We start from the raw sequence: 24,499 nt of genomic DNA, 5'->3' as shown, positions 1-24,499 counted from the left end.
TAGCCACGATAGGGTCTCAGAGAGCAGGCCGTGTTAGCCTTCCAAGTGAGCCTGAACTGTGGATACCCAGCCGCGACCTGACCCGACCACTAGGTGTGTCAGGCAGGCCGACAAGGGGAAGGCCCAGTGTTCAGACTGCACTGCCTTGCTAGGAAAAGTAAAGCTGGCTCAGCTACCGGGGCCAGACCTTTACATATGTTCATAGAATACCGATTTTATTGATATACAAAAAAATACATGATTTTCGATTGTTTTTGCGGGCTTTGACTTAGCCAAAGGGTTAAAATGCTCTTTCTGATTGCTTATTTTACTACAACAGTAAAAAGAGAAATGCTCGTTAAAGGTTTCCACAAGATCAACGGGTTTGAAAACAGAAGTGAATCCAGAAATGCCTCTCTTCTCACATGTCCTCATTTGTTTAAATAAAATTTTGGTGATTATGGCAGTCAGATGAATACATAAATTTATCGGGCATGACAGTGACAAACTAGTAAATTAAAAATTCATTTCAACATAAAGAGTAGTTTGTGGGTGGAGATAATTTACCCAATTTTAACCTTATCTTTTACTCAGATGTGATTAAGTTTAAAGTTCCCATTCATTCATTTGTTTAAGGTTCCCATTCATTTCTTGTAACAAATAGCTGAATAATTTAGCTGGAATGTCCTATATTTTCACTTGGGCTACAGCTGCTAACTAATCAAATGAAAGATAGTTTAGTAACTAAAAGCTAATGTAAGCTACAGTTTTTTGCCATTGCAAGAACTGTTTTAGATATCAGGAGACATGACGAGAGTTTTGAATGCTGATAGGATAATTTCTTGTATTGTAGCAAGTTAGGTATAAGATGTACTTTTATGTAATAACTGATCGGGGTTTCATATGCATTTGATACATCAGTATGCATTGTACATGTATGGCTGCACAACTTCATGAGAGGTGCAGAAGAACTATAACTAAAACACTAAAAATAAATACTGTGGTTTCTTAGATTTCTGAATAGAAATGCATTTATACATAGGCATATTCAGTTTCTGTACACTACACAGTTGCTTACCATGAGATATGTTTGACTAAAAATCAAGAATCATAGTGTGGCTGCTAATAATAATGCATTTGTCACAACTGCTAGTTGTGTGACTAACGAATATAGCTGTTTAAATGAGTTTTAATCAATTCATTTTTTATTAGTTGCGTATATTTAGAAAAAAATATTTTTAGATGTAAAAAAATGTATATACTACAAAAAAGTATATATAAATATATTTTATATACATATATAGAAATATATGTAAATTTGTATATAACTATATATATAAATCAGCCGACCAGACTATAGCTTTAGATAAAACACTTGATTACTAATGGTTTCATGTTTGGTAAGAGCTGTCTTCAGATAAAATGTTTGTACCAAATTTAGTTACTTTATAGACAGCTGGAACTATTAAAACTACTAAAACATTGTAGCTGGATGATTATGGTCGTTAAAGGCTTTATGTAAACATCAGGCTTTAAAACTTGATAGTAAGAATTTGCTTAAAGCACATAAATTAAATAATTTTTTATCATATATTTACATACATCAGAGTCTTGTCTTTCGAATGAGCCATTGTTTGACATGGTAAAACAGACATTGGTTGGTGTTTATAGGATTTTCCCAGAACTCTACCGTAGAAATGTTTAATGGTATAGGCTCGAAAATTGGGACGTCACAATTTTATATTCGGTGTTGTGTGCTCTTACTGCTTATTTTATTGCTTACCGCTTATATTTATCAACTACGATAATGACGCTAGTGGCAGGCGAAGGTAAGTCAGGCAACTCCAGAGAACCAATAAAGATGACAAAGGAATCAGTGTCATTAGCTTTCCATTTACAGATTATTTCTGTGAAAAATAACTCAGATTCCAAGCACCATACTATGTTTTCCCGATGGATATTATGCACTAGCCCTTTCTTTTTATTGTGATGTTGAGGGGCACGACTGAGACTAATCAATTTCAAGCATTGCGTGATCTCGCGAGAGTGCGATTGGCATATCATCCTAGGGACACGCAACTGCAGGTCACAATTTAATCGATGGGATTTCATTACCTTTATCAACGACAGTATATTTATTGAAGCATAATTAATTAACCCAGAACATGTATTTGTATTGGTCGGGCTTTAGCACATCCACGTTAGCACATCCACGGGCATTGTTGATTATCTAGAATCCTAGTGTATTATTAGCACTCTCTGGGTTTAACAGGACCGATTGTCACAGAAAAGTGCAGCTTCAATGGCAGCGAAATGGATCAACTACACAAGGCTAAATGATAATTATGACATCACATTGTGGGAACCGCAATCAAGTGTATTTTTTATTGCAGGGCAAACTTTTGACACCCTGTTTTTCATAATTCTATTATTCTTTGTGTATTAAATATAGGCTCATTCGAAAGCCAAGACTCTGATGTATGAACTATATAATAAATATATTATAAAATTTATGTGCTTCAAGTGTCACAGGCGCTGATGAGTTTATTACGCTTGCTCAATTATGCTAGGTGAGGCCTGTATATGATATATATAGATATATAAACCATAAATATTAGGTACAATACAATGATGTAACGTCATGCTATTTAAGTCTGACAAGGCAACCAATAGGAATAGCTATTATTGGCCAATCTAGGTTTATATATCTATGATGATATAGAACTTCTCCAATAGACATAAGGCACAGTTTTCAGAGCCATTAGTTAGCGAGATGACTGCTCCAGTATTTTCCAATTAATGGAATAATTGGTGATGGAATCTTTTAACTGCCATATGTATTTGCTTAGCTCGGTGGCAGCTCTTTTGTTTCGCTGCGCGAATGATGCTGTTTTAAATGCAGTTTCTGTTAGGCCAATGTAGTTTGTTTCATCAACATGGGACATGGCAGCGGCTTAATAAATAATAGTCGACTTTAAACATTTTCCCTGAAGTGGGAAGTTGGCTTTCACATGACAGTTGCATGAGTCTGCTGGTGTATTTTTTCAATAGTTTTTTGCCATTTAAACGTTTTTGTTGTGTGATTCGATGATGTTTAAAGTGTTCTTGTTCAATATGGTGTGCAGTGGGTGATTCTCTAGAAATTCTTCTCAGACGATTCTAAAAAATTGTCTGCCGATGTTGGTTGCGATGTGCTTGCTGAATGGGAGGGGTTATACCATGCGGTGTTACGTGCTCGGCTTCTCCTTCTAGTTTGAGGTGTTGTTGTTATAAGAGAGTATGGTAGTTTGTAGTTGTATCCACTGCTCTTTAAAGTTGTTTGATAGATTCTGGTTAATAGCTGAATGTATTGCAAGGTCTGTTGTTTATAGCGACTGGTAAGTTTTTGATGATGAAACACTTCACGACAAGTACATAAATTAAAAAAGATCTCTGTGATAATTATATTCAAAAACCATGGACTGCGGATCACAATTGAAGCAAATAAAAAGTTTGACATTACTCAGGATATATATATTCAAAAAATATATATAAATATTAGTTACTCGATTAATTGACATAGAAACCGCATAGCAACAGAAATTTCACTTTTTCTGTTACTATTATTATCATGTTGTTGAAATTTGTGCATATATAATAGTCTTACTTACTAATATCACTGTTGAGAGCAATCACAGATTTGTTTAACAGATTCCTTGAAGCGTAGAGAAAAAAATCTGCCATGTGTAGGAGTCGGTCCACCCTCACTGGCTGTAGCTTATGGCTATCAGTTAAGTTCGCTGCCAATATTAGCTAAAAAGCATTAAAAACTGAAGGCATTCTTGCATAAGCCAAAATTGAGTGCGGGAAACAGTTATTTTGGAAACAAAACTTTTCCTGAAAATATTGCAAGAATAAACCAGAAAAAGGGACATTCTACGTAGCAAAGATCAAAAAAATGTAAAAGATATTAAAATGATATATAAGCGAGTGAAGTTAGAGAAAAATAAAGCTTAATAAAATTAAACTTGAAAGATAGAAAACTTATAAAATAGGAAGTAAAGAGTAAGTAGCCAATGATCAGAGTGACTAAATTTACGAATTAGCGAGTACAAAGCAGCAGAAATGAGATGAAAACACTAAGAAAGAGGCTAATTCTTACCTTGAGGTCATTCTCCTGCACGTAGAACAAATATAGTTTGTAAACACAATTGTGATTTAAATTTGACTGCAATACATCCAAATATTCTTTGTTTCTCCCTTTGACTTGACCAGTAGAGAAATTTGCATATTGTTCTTGTGATTGCACTGAAAATGATCAACCAGCAACTAGGAAATATACAGTATGCACAAATTGTTGGATTGTGGTCTTTTATGTTACGCTTAAAGCGACCAGTTGATTTTTTTACAAAATACATGTAATAGTCATGTCGGTAAATCATATGCACATGCTATGTAGGACTACTATGCGCATGTTAAGTATTACACAACATTTCACGATATTACAGCATGTAAAGTGTTGATTCTAGATAATCTATTTCAAGAAAACTTTATTATGCGAACTAGTGTGGTGAGATAGAGGTGGAACGAGACAGGTTTTTTAAGTTCGAGATGAGACTCGAGACACTGTCTTGTAAAAATTCAAGACTCGAGACACAAAACAGTAAAATAATGAGCATTTGGTGATGATTTCACTACACTAGCACTAGTGTACTTGATATATAAAAATGATAAACCTCTTTTTAAATTTAATTTTCACCTGGTATAAACGATTTAAATACAACATTTTAATAGCGATATGCATGTATTTTTGTCATTTTTTGTAAAAAAGTGACACAAACAGCTCTAAAATAGCAAAGTTATATATTTCTAAGAATTTTGAGCTTGATTGATAATAATTATTATAAACATATTGCTTTGTACATGTATATTTTTACCATCTATTGACTAGGTCTACTTTTTAATGTAATGAAATGTGTAATGAAACCGATAGCCGTCGGTCTACAAAGAAGTACCGCAACTAAAAGAACACACGGTAACACTTTCATTCTTATTGTTTCATTTATGTTAAGTTTTGTTTGTGTTTTAACTGTAGTACGTGAATTATATTTAAATGGTAGGCCTACTCATGAAATTATATGAATTACCATATATATTCTTATATTGAACTAATGATATCATTGTTACTTGAACACATACTTTGGTTGACACGGCCTTTAGTTCGTTTCTCCGTGTCCGAGCGAGTTTTACCTGCAATTGGTAGCATATAAAAGATGCCCGAATTTTATGAAGGGCAGTTGGTGTTTGAACACGATATGATAAAATACAGACTTTTTACCCGCAACAGTCTATTTGTTAATCGGATTATCCGGAGGGTAATTCGATACGACCCGGTATCTGTTTGAAGGACATATAACCGGACTACAATATGTTAACAGGGCCGTTGTCCGGACTACATGATTAGACTCGGTGGCCAACATAATCAATAACAACACGTAGTAACAGACTGGGTATAACTTTAAAGGCAGTTGCCCGCAATCCATTACAATATATAGAATTGTTGTTACCACGAGAAGCCATGTTTTAACAGCCGTGCGCAGGCGTTTTAGTTGTATTTCCTGTCTTGAGTTTGGCAATAGTTAGGTTGAGACGAGACCGATACGAGACAGGTCGATACTCGAGCCATATCGCGTCTTGTTCCACCTCTATGGTGAGATGACACTCATCATGAAGTTTTTCCTTCTCTTCTGGAGCACTAGACACTGGCTGATATTTTCCTACACATCATTTTAAATAAATCAAGTCTCGTCATACCAAGCTAGACCATACCCATATTCACTTCATATGTTGAAACTGTCAAATGTATTTTGTAAAAGTTCACTTTGCTCTATTTATTTTGTTACTCAAATAATACTTTGTTACTGTTGCTCAAATGCCTAACGATATGTGTCGTTACATGCAGTACATAAAACAGACAATAAAACAATACTGCTTGTAACGATGCTGGGCTTTCCCAAGCAACAGCAAACTAAATATTATACTATTGATGCAAAAAACTAATTTGGCTTCTAAAGATTTTTAGGGAACTTGTATAAATTTAAATGCTTGTGAATTATATTTAAACCTTCTCAAGCAACAGCAAAATGAATATTAGACTATTGATGCAAAAAACTAATTTGGCTTCTAAAGATTTTTAGGGAACTTTTATAAATTTAAATGCTTGTGAATTATATTTAAACCGTAACAAAAGTTGTTTTACTTAACTTTGAGAATATTTTGAAGTTTATGTTTTATCTTTATACAGAGAAAAACAGAGGTAAAAATTGAAGGATACTTCCAGACACATTGCCGTCCCGCCTCAACGACGGATAAGACATTTATTTTAGTTTTGTTAAAACTTGTTATATTGCACAGTTTATAATAGAATGCAATGTGAATATTATTAAAATAAATAATATTTTTGTAGAATTACATGTTGAAGTGTATTTCCAGTCAAATTTTAGTGACAAGATTCAGTTTAGTAACTCTTACCCGCATGGTTAGTGTAACAGTATAGAGATTTTAAATGACAAGTAATGATTACTATTCATATACAGTTTTAGACAAACTGCAAAACTCCTTTAAAGAATAGAGCAGGGAAGGGTACAGACAGGTTTGATTAGACTTTTACAAAACTTACAGACTGCAGGTAGGCTTCTTTATTAATCTATCTAAATTTCAAAGTTTGCGTTGCAGTTTGTCCACACATAGCTATTGATATTTAGGGATGAAATTTTTTTTTCACACTTACATATTTGATCCCGGAACCTCCCATTCACTAAGCAAATATCTTACCAATTAGGCTATGCAAGGTGCATTGAACTATGAGGGAATATAAGCCATTATGTTGGTTAAAATAGGCATAGAATTCTGTGTTACACAGCGCAAAGTGACTAAAGCTTGCCCTCACGGTTCATATTAGTAAGTTTAGAAAAACTGATATTAACAAAGCCAAATTAGTTTTTGGCAATGTTCCAGACTAATGACAAGTGGCAGGCAACTACCTTGCCTTCAACTAGTTATGAGCTGTTTTTAATACTCATGCAATGCCCGGAATTTACCTAGTTCTAATACATCGTGAAACCTGCGACAATAAACAATTGGAAAACAATTGACGATCAATTTGGTGAATTAAAAAAATAGCTAACAAAGTAAATAAAATAATTATTTTCAATGTGTAATTTAAAAAAACATGCTAAATATTTAGATAAACAAAGTATTGGCCTGTGCTTTTATTTAATATGCTTAATAGTTTGTTGTAACAGTAATGTATGTTGAGATAGTATCTTATCAGATTTACGTTGCGTTATAGAGTTTGAAATTAACAGACTAGTATTACATATAGAATTCCTAGGTCCGCGCTAAATATCAGTTTTTGCTATCGCGCATATGGCCTCATCATCACCTACTCTAGATGATGTTGTCTAGTTTTCATTTCTTTTGTATGTATTCATATATTATTGATGTAATAACACAAACAAACATCTGTACTATTCCAATTAGTAGAACTACTCTAAACCCCAATTAGTCAGACAAATAAGCTAATGGCAGCAGAAGTCAACATTATGCAGCCAATTCTTAACAAGTGACCTTGGTGTAATGAGACCATTAAACAAGAATTGCGATATGATGTACAGCTACAAAGCTCAGTCAGTGTTAAAATGGGCGCAAATAGATGATGTTGTTAAAGATTTATTCCAATTCAATTTTAAGATTGCGATGGTTTTTACATATTAAAATACTTATTTTTAACCTTTTAGTATGCAGGTTATTGTAAGAGTTTACTTTACTTATAAGCAAATTAATTTTGGAAAAATCGTCAATATGATTAAAATTTGACTTGCAACAAAATTCACATAACAGCTATTTGGTATCGAAAGATTCACCATTTCTCACTCTGCTGTGTTGCAGATGCAAAATAAGTGGAAATACGATTACAAGCTCTTAAAAGCTCAAAAATGAACAGTTAATCGCAGACATCACGAAAATGCCATAGGTTGGAATCCCCTTTCCAAAATGGCTCAAGTGGACGTCGTTTAATACGATGGCTTCTGTTTACACTTTCATGCAACCTCATTCGTCAAAATATTTCACAAATATAGTTTACGCATTTAATAAAACCATGTCTAAAGTCTTTATGCGGCTATTTCATCTTCATTGTAATGCTGTTACTTTGAGCACTGATATTTCAAAACTTACCACAAAAATTTTGTTGTATTTTTTAGCCTTACCTTGAAGGAGTGGATGTCATCTTCTGATAAACATGACAAGCCTGTTGACCACCTGTGATAGTCGAAAAATGCTGCAGAAATTGTTCGCGCTGTTCGGTAGGAAATATGGTCACGTGATCAGATTACAACTAGATGATTATACCAAGCCGAAATGAAACTGTAAAGTAGGGAGCGTCTAGAACCCGAAGTGTTTGTCATAAATTAGTGCTATGAGACATTTTATATTGAGCCTTTAAATGGCCTTTAATTTTATGTGATAACATCACATGTTACATGTAAAACAACAACCACAATGTTTGAGTACGGCATCGGAATAAAAAGATGCCAAACTACAGCGTTATCGTGATGGCTGCGATTAACTGTTCGTTTTTTGAGCTTTTTAGAGCTTGTACTCGCATTTTCCTATTTTCGCACCTACAATGCAGCAGAGTAAGACATGGTGAATCTTTTGATACCGAATAACTGTACTGTGAATTTTGTTGCAAGTCAACCTTTAACATTCACTAATTTGTCATAACTCAAAAGCAGTTTGGTTGATCTTGATGGGCCCCCAAATATTGATCAGTAGAGAAGTATTGACAAAATTATGCCAATAATGGCTAGATTACTTCAATATACATTAATTCTTCATATAGTGTTTTTGTCTTGGTTGACGTAGTTGGAGTGATGAGTGTGCCTTAGAGAATCGACCAGCAGAGTAATCAGAACTATACTCTGGTTTGAAGTCACTGAGTTTTTCAAATTTACTATAAAGTTGACAACTTGAACTGAAAGCTTTAAAATGATTAGATAAAAAATTAGAACACTCTTTCAGGACTGAGTACAAAATAGTAGCATCTGGAGATGCCGTTGTTATGGCGTTTCGCTTTGAAACTCTAAAGTATTTTGGTGTTTTCTCATTGCTTCTGAAATGACTCAATCAAAATGGGTTATATTTCTATCAGTTTAAATTTTTTTAAGTAAATTAGTCCTTGTTTTACTCAGTCTGATATTTCAACAAAAACTGGCTTTTAAAAAATGATGATGTCGTCGACATTCATGTAACTCTGTCTGCGTGAGAATGCAAAATATAGGCAACATAAATGTTGCATTGTAAGTCCCAACTTTAGAATTTCTCAAGAATAACTTTTTGAGTTTTGATTAAAGCATAGGGTATATCATGTGAGTGTAAGATAAATGGAGTCAAGATAAGTTTGATGATGTTTTATGCTAAAGACTCACCGCTGAAAAATATTGTGATGAGGTGAAACTTTGGGCAATTCTTTGGCCATCCTGTGGTAACAAATACTTTGCTTGGTGTGGTTCCATTAACACCTACAACTGTGCAAATGGAGAATATTTAGGCAAATATTTTGGGCATCTGCCAGAAAAAACAGAGCTAACCTTCAAATTGTCTATTTTGGATTTAAAGATTTTTAATTTCATCTCAAAATACTGTACAATGGGGACTTTTGTTATAATACAATATAAATGCAATTTTTATTATCTATTTTTCACCAGGTTTTCAGCAAATTATGTTATTTTATGCAAAAAAGTTTTATTAGTAGCAGTGATTTCTATAAGAATCAGGGTAAGAGGTAATGTTTCGCAGCGTGTTTGGTGCTGCTGCAATTTTTATTGTTTTTTGCTATCATTGTTACTGATTTTATTAGTTAACGCATGTAGAGATTTACCAAAGTGTCACCAGGCTAATTTACCTTTTTTTAACCGGATGATGTTGGATGCATTTAGAGCAACTGACTATTTTACTGAAGCATTTGGAAAAATGGAGTCTCAACGCTTTATTTTGTAATTTGCAATTATCTTTTGTTTCTATTACATTAATATTCCTTATAATAAGTACTGTCTCTATCTGTCTATCCGTTCGATAGTCGGACGATGAAATAAAAGACATGGCGCACACATTCTTCCCTATCGGCTTGGTAGACCAACATGCTAGCTACTGCGCTAATCAGCGTGCTTCTCAGTGCGATAGAATACTTGTGCACACATTTACTTTTTGCGCTTCATTGGCACACCTGATGATCTCTGACAACAAACTAGACTGCCAGAGTACTAGTCCAGTCGCCTCTCTGAAGCAACTGTTTGAGGTTTAAAAATAGATTGCATCAAACAGGATTCCAATTCAGAGCAATCAGCATTCCAGCCGGCACACTACCACCTGTACCAATCATTCTCAGGTGTTAGAATTATTATGCACAGAATCGTTATACACAAATTTGTTTAGGGCATCTGACGGTCTTATTTAGTTACATAACTATGGAGAAACTACATAAAAGCTTAGTTATTATCTGTGCTTTGTTGGCCCACATGACGATTTCTCACTAACAGTCAAATATTCTTACCTTACTCACATATTAGCCTCATCATTTATTGGTCAAAAGTTAACCTATTGCATTTTGCCAAGCATTGCTCTGGTTCAACTAGTTTGTTAAATGGCCAGAAATTAGAGTGATATGTTGAGATTCGGAAAAAGAACCAAAAATCTTTTTAAAGCCATTACTTACAGTCAATTACGAGATAAATCTTATAAAAAAATTATTTTATACACTGGAATTGTAATCTTGTAAAATTATTGTTGCTATAAACACTTGAAAAATGACAAGTTTTTAATGTTTTACTATTTATAAAATAGCAAAAAACTCAAAATTTAGCAAAAACCTGCTGTTTAGACAACTTGCATTATAGCACTATACAGTAGAGTTGCCCCGATTTTGGTATCGGAATCGGTATCGGTGCCGATATGGGTGCCAAGTATCTGAATCGGTATCGGCCGATCTTTTCTTAAAAAATCTGAACCTTCCGATACTTTTTACAGATAAACCATTTAGCAGAAAACTGTATTTTAGCCTGCTATACTAATAAAAAATCATCAGCTGTAAGCTTCTTACTTTTAATTAATGAATTTCAGGCCTGCCACACAATTTATTTCATGTCTATAGCCTGATCAACACAGCGAAGGAAACTTTTTAGCCATAACGTAAACAAAAAGTGTGGTATTTCCCAATTACAGCGATAGGATTTATTGCAGGCAATCACGAACAAGATAACAAAAATGGGAGACAAGAACGCAGTGTAATATTTCTATTTACTAGCATTACGAAAGTAATTTAAACAGTCGACGCATAAAGTTATCTATCACTCTCTTGATCCTGACGATACAAAGATCGTTTGTATTGAACAAAAAACGGTAACCCCAGTGGCGTATCGGTATGTAGCCTGTCCTCCAACATATGTGGTGAGTGAATCCCCCTTCAGTACGCTTGGCTACATTGATAATGATGGAAGAAAGAAACGTCTTACTGAGATAATTGAATCACTAACGGCAATTAAAAGAAACATTAATTAGCTCTAAACTTGTACAGGCACAGCAGTTCATCCAACAATAGAAGAGGGACTTCGTTATCACAGAGAGAACTGTACCACTAACAGTAATTACCTTTATTTACAAATTACAAGAAACATGGACTGTTTTGTCACTACATGCACGGTATGTCAGTATGTGAATATGTATATATATTTTTTTCCACAAATGCAAATAAACAAATACAATAATATTCATGTTTTCTTTGCATTATGTTTGCATTTGCATAATAAAATGAACAAAATTATCTATGCAACACAAAAGATCTGAATCGGTATCTGAATCGGATTATTTTTCAATTAGGATCGGTATATCGGATCGGTATCTGAATCGGCTGGTGAATTTAGAATCGGGGCATCTCTACTATACAGGGCAGCGCATAAGCATAAACAATGTTTTTAAAGGTTTTTTTTTAATTTAAAGTTTCAAAAATCTAAAAATTGTTTAAATTTTCCAAGTGTTTCAGCAGCTTTTAAACAATGTTGGTAAAACTTTTTTGTAAAAAAATTTCAAGCTTTACAAAAATAAAAAATGGCACAAAATATAAGTACAGGCTGTACTTTGCTGCAAGTCATTAACAACTAATAGAATTTATTTAAAAATTGGCTTTAATTTTTTTAATTTTCGTTCACTTTAATAAAGGTGATAGGAAGTCTAAAATAATCTAGTTGGTCAGTTGATCTGCCAGTAAGTCAAGTCATGAAGTAGAGTTAGCATGCAAAAACAGCAACTGTCTGTGTTACACACTGGCTACTTCAAAAAAGTAATGCCAGTTTTGATATTATACAAAAGCAATAATAAATTTGTGAAACAAAACATCATGCTTACCAGTATTATATCAACCATTGAAATCTAAATTTAGCCTGTATAATTTTTTAAGTTTTTTTTGCAAAAAATCTTTTATGTAAAACCTAAAACTTATTTAACTGCCTTCTTTAGCAAATTGAGGGCATTTACATAGCCATAACTATATTTTAAGCACTAAATAATTTAACAAACTTATTTCTAAATACTGTAGCTAATCAATAATTGCATAGCTCATTAAAAGCTTTTTCGACAGCGTGATCACAAAATGCCAATGTGACTATGTGGAAGTTTGGGAAACTTTTGGCAGACAGAGGTCACTATTATTTTTGTGACATGCAGATCAACATTTTAACAGCAGCTTGTGTTACAATATTTATGTCTGTATCTTTTCTTAGTAAAATGCCATTCACATAAGTCACAGTAATGGGTGCATACAACCTTGAGACCTGTACAATATGAGCACCGATAATGACCGCCCCTATTGAGAAGGCGCCCGATGATTTATATGGTTCAAAAGGAAAACAATTACCAAAGATTCCCTGGTACAAGTTAAATCTGACGCAAACAAATGAGCCATTACCAAAAGCCAACAAGCTATAATAAGCATAACTAAGCTAGCGTAAGCACAAACAAAATAAATATTAAAAAAATTGTGAACATCCATCATGGTCGCGAGTAAATGTGCACCATATCACATCTGTTGTCAATTCGGCTATATTGGTTGACATACTGTGGTTCAGACTTTGTGACAAGTGTGAAATGTATTAAACTTTCCTTAGTTAAAAATAATCTGCATTAGCTTATAGCCTTGGAGGTAACATGGCTTGAATAGGTTCAACCATGTTACCTCCAATCTGTAAAAAAACTAGAATATTGGCTTTCCTAAAAAGGTGAAGTTTAATCCTATTCTGGTCTTCCTTTAAATATCATTATATATATGATATGTGGTTATATTACATATCATATATATAATGATATATGTGATATAATGATATAATATACATTATGATAATTACACAATGATATATGGCCTACATATATATATATATATATATATATATATATATATATATACTTCTCAAAGTATATTTGTAACTTGTTTGCATTCCGGCTATAGATCTTAAAATCTTGATATTAATAATTTAGCTCAAGGATAGATTCAAACTCACGACTAAAGCATCAACAAGTTTCATAGGCAGACACTCTACCACTGAGCTAGAACGCCATAGCAATCAGATACATTTTCATATAACGAATACACCATGCGCGTGCTAATTATTTTAGCTTTGCGTCTACGATTTACGATGCTTCTGTTCAGAAATATTTTGGGACCTAAGTATATGCAACGCGATGCTTATTCATTTAATTTATTCGGCCCCACGATATCGACAATAATTTATCTCAAACTTAAAATTTTGTGATTTGTGTACTGATTATATACAGTGGAACCTCGGCTTTTGGAGGCTTCGGTTCTCGACCAACTCGGTTATACACCAAAGCTTTTGAGATTGGTTCGCCTCGGATCTCGAACATAAACTGTCTCCGCATGCGAGAACATATATTGTCCAATTGTTCTAATTTCAATGCGCACGCAAGAGCATGGGCATTGAAATTGGAACAGCTCCCGAAACAGCATGCAAACGGAGAAGCAATCTAAGTTTCATAAATTCTTTACAAAAAGAGTAGAACCATCTGGAACAAAGATATTTACCAAATAGATTTGCTAAAGAGACAAGCCCTCCAGTTGGGTTACCCTAAATTGTTTTGGAGGAGGATTCTCCTTCAAAGATGTGAAGTGAACGTGCCATTGCTGTTTAGATTTTCCTTTTCCTACGATTTTTTATGTAATTGATCTGTTGCATTTTTTTGCCGTTTCAACATCAATTTCTGCAATTTTTGTCACCGCATCTTTATTTTTTTTTGGTTTTTTAAGAGCAAAACATACGAAATGTTTATTTTTGTTTTCTTTTTCTATTATCATAAATAGAAAACCTTTCATTAGAATTAAAAACGATCTATATCTACTCGTTTTTATTTATAGTATGCAGTATACGATACAGCTTATGATGTAAAATGTAAAATACTTTACCAAAGTTGATTTCTCGCCGTGGAATGGATTTAAATTTACTTACATTCATTCTCATGGAAAAAGTTGTTAAATTATATATGTCGCTGAAATTTTTGAAATTTTAAGTTTAGTGGTTTGAAAACATTTACAATTGTTTTATTTATTTTTAATTTAGTTGTCCCTCACAAAACATTTTCTTCATAAAATGAAGTTTGAAAGTTAGAGTTGTTTGATAAAGTCGAAAAACCTTTACAGCTGTTTTTATTTTCCCTTTTAATTTATTTCATCTACACAAACCACTTCTCTCATGATAAGTAGTTTGAAAGTTAGCATGGCAAATGTTGTTTTATGTTAAATACAAATAAATTTTCTGTCCAAAAACTTTTTTGTACAGCTAGGTGTATTAGCTTACACATCTTTCCTTCTAAACCTAACCAATTAGTAACTCGTTATTAATTTCACATTTTACAACAAACATTTGTAAGATTACTGTAAGATTTATCGTGTAAGATTACAAGTATCAGTTATTCCTCACTCTCTTATATTTACATACTTTGAAAAAAAATGTATAGGCTTATATAAATTTACATTCTCTTATTACATTTAAAAACTTCTTATAACTTTGGAAGTTTATATTATAAGTTTTTAAAGTTTGTTTCATCGTCGTTATTATTTCAACTTGCATTCTTATAAATATAGTTTGAGTATCGTGTTTGAATTTTAAATATTATTCATTTCCTATCACTTTTATTATTACTTGGTTAGTTTCCAGTCTTTCTTATTAATATTAATTTTTTATTCAAACAATTTTGGCAGACATTGTTCAAATAACATTTCAATTACAAAATATTAGCGTATTCTCTCATACTTTTTAGTATCGTCGTATTCAAAGTTTTTATGGTTAGATTCTGGTGGAACAGATACTTTTTATATCTACACACTTCTATGCAAGAATTGCTATTATTAATTCAACGTATTCAGGAATTTTATTTTGTTTTCTCAGTTTGCATTAATTGTATCATTACCGAATCATATTTTATTGTAATCATAGCAAAACAGATTCAATTTAACTATTGCTTGCTAACTATTTCACATTTACATCTGATCTTTTTATAATAGTTTTATGTTTTAATTTATTTGACTTGCACCAAACATTTCCCTCATGATATTGAGTTTAAAAGTTAGTTGTTTGACAAAGTTCGAAACCGTTGCAGTTGTTTTTATTTTCTCTTTCAATTTATTTCAACTACACAAAACACTTCTCTCATGATATGTACATGTAGTTTGAAAGTTAGAATAGCAAATGTTGTTATACATGTATGTTAAATACAAATCAATTTCCTGTCCAGACTTTTTATTACAGTTTTCGCATGCTAACACTGAAAGGAATTGAAACCGAATAGCTGTATACCAAATAGTTTTTTATTGTAATTGTAGCGAAATAGACTATATTTAGCCATTACTTGCTAATGCTTTCACAACAACTTTACAGTTGTTTGAAAACCTTTCGGTCAGACAAAGTAGGCTATATCATTTTGACGTTTGTACCAGTATCAAGAGATAATGGTATCGTCGTATTCAGAGTTTTGATGGATATCTTCTGGTGAAACAGTAACCTTGTTTAACCCTTTCACTGCCGTAGACGCATTTATGCATTTTCTATGGTCGACTGCCGTAGACGCATTTTTACGACTTTCTCAGCAGTGGCGTAGTAACTTAATTTTATTATTCGTTGATAATATAACCAATGTTGTTTAGGACTTTTATAGTATTGACAGTGTTGTCTGAAGACTTCTCTATAAAATTAGCCTAAAATAACGAAAGTTTTAAGTTTTTTTTGGCAGTTTCCAACTTGAAAACGAGCAGTTTTTGTGTAAGTTTTGTAAGTACCTCCTGAGTAAGAAAACAGATAATTACTTATGTTTATGACATTATAGCCAATTCAATAGTAGCTCTAATGGTGATGAAAGTAATAATTTTTTAAGAGTAAGGATCATTGTAGAGGATTGTTCTAGCTTCGTAGCTAGCGATCGTAGCTTCACATAGCTTTAGCAATGCACAAAGTATAGCTACATTCAAATTTTGGCATAGCACTATTTTTTAATATGTTAGCAAAATAGAATATATAACAAAAGTGTTCTAGATAAACTTTGAAGTTGAAAAAATTGTCTACATATCATGAAGCAAATTTGGCAATTTTTCCATGAACAAACGAGCGGAGCGAATGTTTGAGAGTTTTTATGATAAATGCATGTGCACACAACTTACGAAAATTATTCATCAACCTTCGCAAACCCTTGTATCGAAATCTCATCAACAAATTTAACCATTTTTGTGTAGAGTCGTTAAAGTATAATAACGATACAAAACACATGCAAGTCTATTTGAATATGTTACTAAGTCTTTGAAAATTGTTGACATATTCCTAAACCTTACCCATCTGATTGGATTATACACAAATAGACAGATTAATTTGGCCAGAAAACGTTATTAAAACTGGCCAAGCCTTACTTTTATCAACATTAAGACCGGCAAACGAAACGCCGAGCGACAGAAAAGAGAACAATTAAGTCGTGCGCATTTCACGAAAAAATAACGTGCACATTTCACCAGTCTATAGCATTGTCGAATTGGCGACGGTTTCTGTAATAGCGTAGAAGTACAGAAATCATTTCTTTTTTGCTGATTTCAAAGTAACTGACATTTTGGAAACTTTTGAGTACTTCGGTATTCTAACTGATGTCCAAAGCAGTGAAAGTAAAGGAAATGACGATGATATTTTTTCTAACAATTCTTATGAGATTATTAAAATATTTAATTATAAGTTTGGATATTCTTGTTGATACTTCTTGATATTGTTAGCTATGACGTTTTGAAATGTAAACAAAATTGTGCATTGGTTTTCTATTATTGCTGTATTACTACATGTATATTAATAATACTGGTTATTCTAATAATATCTGTGCGGTTTACTTCTAATATTGCATTTCTCCTATTGCAGGGGGAGAGATATAAACATGTAATCTTTTCATTTCATTATTGCTGTTTTTCATGACCAAACACTTTTTTAAATAGATTTTCTAAAAATCTATATAAATATCACAACTTTTTGATATTGTTAGCTATGACGTTTAGAAGTGTAAACAAAATTTTGCATTGGTTTTATATTATTACTATATTAATAATATTGGTTATTCTAATAATATCAGTGCATTTTACTTCTAACATTGGCCAATAATATTGCATTTCTCCTATTGCAGGGGAGAGATATAAACATATAATCTTTTCCTTTCATTATTGCTGTTTGTTGCATATAATAACACCAACACCCAGTACATTACAGCTACCATTGCAACTATCATAATGCACTGCAGTACCATTTGACTGCTAATATTGCATTTCTTAACCATCAGTACCCTTTCTTTTTCCCAATATCACTTTGGTCGTGGGCTGTATGACAGTGGAATTTCTAGTCGGTAAAATGGCTGACAGTAGGCCAATAGCTAAATTCATTTATGAACAATGAAAGAATTAAACACACACTCCTCTGCAAGAATTGTTATTATTAATTCAACATATTCAGGAATTTTATTTTTTTTTTAGTTCATAATAATTTTATCATTACCGAATCATCTTTTATTGTAATCGTAGCAAAACCGACTTAATTTAGCTATTACTTGCTAATTATTTCACATTTATATCTGAACCCTTCCATAGTTGTTTTATCTTTTGTAATTTATTTGACCTGCACAACACATTTTCTTTATGATATGAAGTTCGCAAGTTACAGTTGTTTGATAAAGTTTGAAAACTTTAGCAGTTGTTTTAATTTTCTCTGTTAAGTTAATTAAGTTACGTAAAACACTTTCTTCATGGTATGTAGTTTGAAAGGTAGAATGGTAAATGTTGTTATATATGCATGTTAAGCACAAATCAATTTTCTGTCCAAAGACTTTTTTATTATCCAGGCAACGCCAGGTGGTACAGCTAGTGTATAATATAAGTAAAAATACAAGTAAATATATAATGATGTATATGATGTACCATTATATCACATATATCATTACATATAATGATATATGATACAATGATATATATTATGATTACAATTACAGTATATTATACTAGAAATTTCCTGTCATAGCTATTAATAAAACTATAATCTATATAGCTATTACTAGAAACTCTTCTGTCATACAGCCCATGACCCAAGTGATAATGGAAAAAAAGAGTACTGCTGGTTGTTGAAAAAGTAGTTGTCAGCAGAAATTGGCAGAATATAGTGTAAATGAGAGTTGTTCGAGATGATATAAAATTAATTTGAAGGAGCACGACTACAAGAAAGTGCAGCTAACAATTTATTTTGGAGGTAAAGTAGGTTTGAAACCAGGTATATGATTAATTGGTTAATTGTTGATATTACAGTTGTATTTGGTAGTGTAATATAAATAGATATATAAAGGTGAAAAAGTTCTATTTTAGAAGTGTAAGTGTATAAAAATGTTAGGAATGTTGTGAATGGAGAGCATATGGGGGGATGTAAAGTTGTATATAAAGTAATAGAAATGGAATAATGGTGTATGATATAGAATAATGTTGTAAATACATTTATATGTAGGTCCTATATAAGTATATGTAAAGTATTTTATATACGAACTAATAACAAAGGTAATATATAGTAATAGAAATATAGAAAAGGAAACATATAAAGTGATTAAAAAAAGTTTATATAGAAAATAATAGAAATAGTTTTGTTAGATAAGTGCAGTGTTCTGTTAAAGGTCGCGCAGTTTAGTCTCCCTCTTTTAAGTTGTAGTATTTGATCATTGATAGCTAATCGAGTGGTACCCTCCTAGCGAAGTTGTTAACAAGTAAGTCATTAATGTTTCAAACTCGAGAGAGGGAAGAGTATAGTTCATATGAGAAAAAGTTTGTTTCCTGTTACAACAGTAAAATATTGAGAGTTGGTTTGTGTGAGCCGATGAATAGTAACTTTAAGATCTTGAAATTGGATTTTACTGAAGGTACGCAAATTCTCAGTTTCCCTAATGATAGGGAAAAGTATAGTTCAGTAAAATCTAATCTCGAGGTCTTAAAGTTACTATTCTCAATATTTTACCATTGTAACAGGAAACAATTTTTTTCCAATTTGAACTGTATACTCCTTCAAGAGAGAGAAAGCAACAAACAATACTCCAGCGGTAATTTCGGCCAAAGACTGGTGAAATGTGCAAATTTTTTTCGTGAAATGCGCACGGCTTTATGATTCTACTATCTGTCGCACGGCTTTATGGGCGTTTTGTTGGCCAGTCTTAATTTTGATTGAAAAGGCTTGTCAGGTTTTAATGGCGATTTTAGACCAAATCTTTCGGCCATAGACTGGTGAAATGTGCAAGTTTTTCTCGTGAAGTGCGCACGGCTTTATGATTCTGCTATCTGTCACAGAGCTTTGTGGGCGTTTTGTTGGCTGATCTTAGTTTTGATTAAAAAGGCTTGTTAGGTTTTAATGATGATTTTAGGCCAAATTATTCTTCTAGTTATGTATAATCCGATCAGATGGGTAAGTTTTAGGATATTGTCAACACTTTTCAAACACTTGGTAACATATTCAAATAGGTTTATATGTGTTTTGTATCATTATTATACTTAAAGAATAGAGAAAGCATAATATTATTATGCTTTATTAGTTATCTTGAGGTGTTGACTAATGTTCTAAACAACGAATCAAGGAGATTGACCCACTAGAAGCTGAGATATAGCCAGCCAAACACAGGTCTACCTAATAAAGAATCAGAGGAAAACCCTTCGAAAATCCCAAAAACTGTGACGTATAAAATCGACTTAATGGTCATGTGCCGGAGTTGCGCACCCTTTACCGCCGTTATGTATAATGATTGTTTTGGCTACGAGATGTGAAACGCTTCTCGCGATAGTAAAGAATTTACATACTAGCTCTGGGTTCTCAGAAAAATCAACCAAACATTGTGTGGTAAAGGCATTTGCCCACAACCCCTCGCCATGATTTTTCAAAACAGAAGAGCAGATTTTGACTATTGTGCTTCAAATTTTAACTCGATCTCCACGGATTTGCTCCGAAGATCATCTGTTCAACGAACGGCACGTGTATAGTCTATATGCGATATCCGCGAGTTGCAGTTTGTTTAGAATAAGAAATAGGAATGGGACTTTTTGTTCCTTCATCATTTTTCTACTGTGTATCTACTGCAGCATTCTTCTACTGTGTATCTACTGCAGTATTCAGTTGATTTTCATGATTATCGTCACTATTAACAGACTGGAAGTTCACTACAGCCATAATCTTAAAAAGACTAACTTGACCGTGCTACTCTTGCTATAAGAAAAGAAAACGATAACTTTTGCTTTGATTTTTCTATTGATCTATTATCTTATCTATGATTATTTTTTATGATTTATATAATATTCATAATGCATATTATACAAAATAATAATATAACTGCGTATAGAATAAATGATGTAACTAATATAATTTGTAGAAAATTCCAAATGATAACCGAGATTGATGATTGATTTAATTGATTCCATTTATTAGCTATAATTAAAAAAATCTGAACAACGCTAAAGATGAGTCTGAATAGGGAAGCTAAGTAGGAGAACAACAAAACTGAGCTGAACTAGCAAGATAGCGAAATGTTGCGAAATAATAGATGCGTGTAATTATTTTATGCTAAAACTAATCTACACGTCAGAGGGACTGGTTCGGAATTCTAGGAGCGATGATTGTTAGGCCCAATTTGATTGTTCTATACTCCCAGGGATTAAACCAATTAAAACGCCGTGATTGTTATAGGAGAGCACATTAGTTGGCTTAATTGACCAATGGCACACAAATCGATTTCATACGTCATATATTGATGATTACCAAAACACTTTTGTTTTTTGGTAGACCTGTGTTTGGCTGGCTATATCTCAGCTTCTGGTTGGTCAATCTCCTTGATTCTTTTTTTAAAACATCAGTCAACACCTCAAGATGAATAATAAAGCATAATAATATTATGCTTTTTCTATTCTTTAAACGATTCCACAGAAAAAGGGTTAAATTTTTTGATGGAATTTTGGTACAAGGGTTTGGGTATGGCGTTGATAGATACTTTTCGGAAGTTGTGTGCACATATGCATTTATCATAAAGCTCCCAAACACGAGTGAAGCGAGTGTTTGGTTGTGGGATTACCCATATCTATTGTGCTATTATGATATAATGATATATATGATATAATGAAAATTATATATTTATAGATAATTATATATGGCCTACATAAATAATATAAGTAAAAATACATGTATATATGTACATGTATATATACAAATACATATGTACATGTGTGTATAAAATACATGCATATATTATGATATATTTATAATTGTTCATTTTTTAATTTGACATTGTTGTTATTATGCAGCAGTTTATGACTGCTGAAATGATCTGACTACAAGTGCCTTTTATGCTATTTGTAATCTTGTTTTAATTGTTTTGTTATTCATACCGTTCATTGTTATTTTTATCTGTCAATTATGTAAATGTTAGTTCAGTCACTGTTAACACATACAACAATATTGTTATAGTGTTAATTGTTAACAGCAACTGTTAACAATAAACAATTACTCACACTTTTTATATAAATAACATTAAATTACAAATATAAATTAAATTAAACATAGCAAAACACAATGTACATCTCTCTTCTTTAAAAAGTTTCAATATAAACTTTATTTATAGATTATAAAAATGTGCTCTACACTGCGTCAAAATATTTTTAGCTTACTTCAGTAATAAAATGTTTTTATTTTCAGCATTCAATTAGGTTTCAGTTTTTTTACCGCCGCTCTGTTCTACTCAGACCAGACAATATACATATCAAACAACTCCTCAGAAAATTTTCTATTCTTTGAAAACATTTATCTAGAACAAAAACATCCCAGCAGTTTCTGGGAGAGCATGTTAACTCAAAGTTTTCTTTGATGCAAAATTTGGAGTAGACTTCTGATGCCAGTTCCTCAGTGAGAATGGTTTTACTGACAGAAGTTTAATGTCATTCGAAAATTTTATTTTTAGTTTTATAATGATATGCATAATTTAAATAGATTATGCGGTAAGTCTATTCAAAGTTAGCCAATGTTTTGCTGAATAGACTAGGCAGAGGTGTTAATACTTTTGACCATGACTTGTAGATGATATGTTTTAGCTTACAACTTTCTTACAGCAAAGCTACCGCTAGCAAAAGGCTGACGTCAACAGGTAGGAAAAACATGAATAAATACTGGTAAAACTGCAAATAAAATTTAAATATATGATTGTCTTATGGCATTCACAATAATTGTCATTGAAAGAAGATAACTCAGCACAAAAGCCCTCAATACAACTCAATACATATAAGATATCCCCATCACAAATTTAGCTGTTAAGTATTGTAAACGAGCCGATCGATACCAATTTAGGATGGCGCAGTGATGCGTATGAAAGAGCTGCGTGATCATTGGAAGTGTATATAGAACTTTGCAATTTGAAAGCCCAAGGTTAAAGGTTACATAAAAATAAACTAGACCACTTTATGTAATGATCTTAAAGAAACTCATGCACTGGCAAAAATAAATTTGCAAATTTATTAAAGGAATGAGCCTAAAGAAAAAGCCATGCGTATGGTTCTTGAGAAGTATACAAAAAGGTCATGACACGTCTATGTCTATATGCTGTTGATTCAGTGAGTAAATCATGCCATGCCATATTTATGTACGGAAAAACACGAATAACGTTCCTTTGTGTTACCTTTACTCGTTGTGGTCCTGAGAAAGATGAAGATTAGAATTGATATAGAAGCCAGGAAAAAGAGTAGAGGTTTTTTAAAAGAATGTGACCACATCTTTACTTTGAAACCATCAAGCAGCACCTGAAAAATGAGTCTGAGAATATAAAAAGGATTTTTTTGTCTGTTAAAAAACATACAAACACCAAGAATGAATTTAATAAAAATTTATAAAAAAAAACTTAAAATTTTTGACACCCACTGATGACATACATGTAAACGATACAAACAATACAGCCTACAGTTATAAGACTTATCTATACAGCCATATTAAAATGGCTAATATACTAAATGACAATGTTGGACACTGAGAATTACTGATAATGAAACTGAAATTGTCTGCCGTTATTGATTTTTGAATAACATCAACTTTGTAATTATCTCACCTCTTTGTGATCATAGTACTGCTGCTTGCACTAATGGTTAACCGTTCAAAAACAAAAAGGCTTTTAGTGAGCGTTTCTTTTGCACGAGTCTTAGCACTTCCCACGATCGAGTAGATTTTTAATTTTATTACCATAAACCACATTGAGGCTTGCTTGGCTAGGTTGTGCTGTCGCTGTCATGCTGCTATGCTAGTATACAGCTTTGGACAAAAAATTAAAACCAGACAACATAGCCAGGCCTGTATTCACTGGTTGCAAGTTGGGGCAGCTAATGTTAGGCGACTAGTTATGAACACTTAGGGGTGTGGAGGGAGGGGTGGTGTAAGCCCCCAACAGGTTTCTCTCATGTAGGGCCTCAGCCGGGCCTCTCATGTAAAGTTTTACAAAACTTTATCAAAAAGTATCAACATTTTTCAATTTTTGAGAATGGTTTTGTTTTAGGTGATGTGACTGACGAGACGTTTTTAAATTAAAATAGGCAAAACTCTACCGCAGTTAAAACGCTCAGAAAAGTTTTTTTTTCTGTTGAGCATTTTAACAAAGATCAATTTTGCGGATTTTATTTTAAGTTCATTCAGAGGTTTTTACGCTTTCGCTGGGACATGGCCAAGCTGGTGTTTGGTAAAACTTGATATTTTGCAAACCTTTATAAAAGTCGTTAACAAGAATATTTTGCCACTGATGGTGATAATAATGAAGCCTAAGAACTACTAAAAGTTGATGTTTATCTCTATGGCTTGGAATGAAGTGATATTCTACAGCGATAAAAACCGTGTCCATGGTCGTTGGGCAAATAAATTTTCGA

The 24,499-nt window shown here is 32.7% G+C and overlaps 1 protein-coding gene across 1 annotated transcript in view; it reads right to left on the bottom strand.

Moving 5' to 3' along the window:
- The window catches only part of LOC137408402 (uncharacterized), a 47,362-nt gene that overhangs the window by 15,198 nt on the left and 7,665 nt on the right, over positions 1-24,499 (bottom strand). Inside the window, exons 2-5 of the mRNA XM_068094917.1 lie at positions 23,272-23,392; positions 9,450-9,548; positions 4,121-4,266; positions 3,630-3,771 (exon numbers count right to left, since the gene is read on the bottom strand). Coding sequence (XP_067951018.1) covers positions 3,630-3,771; positions 4,121-4,266; positions 9,450-9,548; positions 23,272-23,365 — 481 coding nt within the window. The 5' untranslated portion in view covers positions 23,366-23,392. The remainder of the gene's footprint in view (positions 1-3,629; positions 3,772-4,120; positions 4,267-9,449; positions 9,549-23,271; positions 23,393-24,499) is intronic.

This window comes from Watersipora subatra, chromosome 11 (assembly GCF_963576615.1).
Source record: "Watersipora subatra chromosome 11, tzWatSuba1.1, whole genome shotgun sequence".
Taxonomy (NCBI): Eukaryota; Metazoa; Bryozoa; class Gymnolaemata; order Cheilostomatida; family Watersiporidae; genus Watersipora; species Watersipora subatra.
The sequence above is the reverse complement of the archived record's forward strand: the minus strand, read 5'-3'. Positions and strand labels throughout refer to the sequence as shown.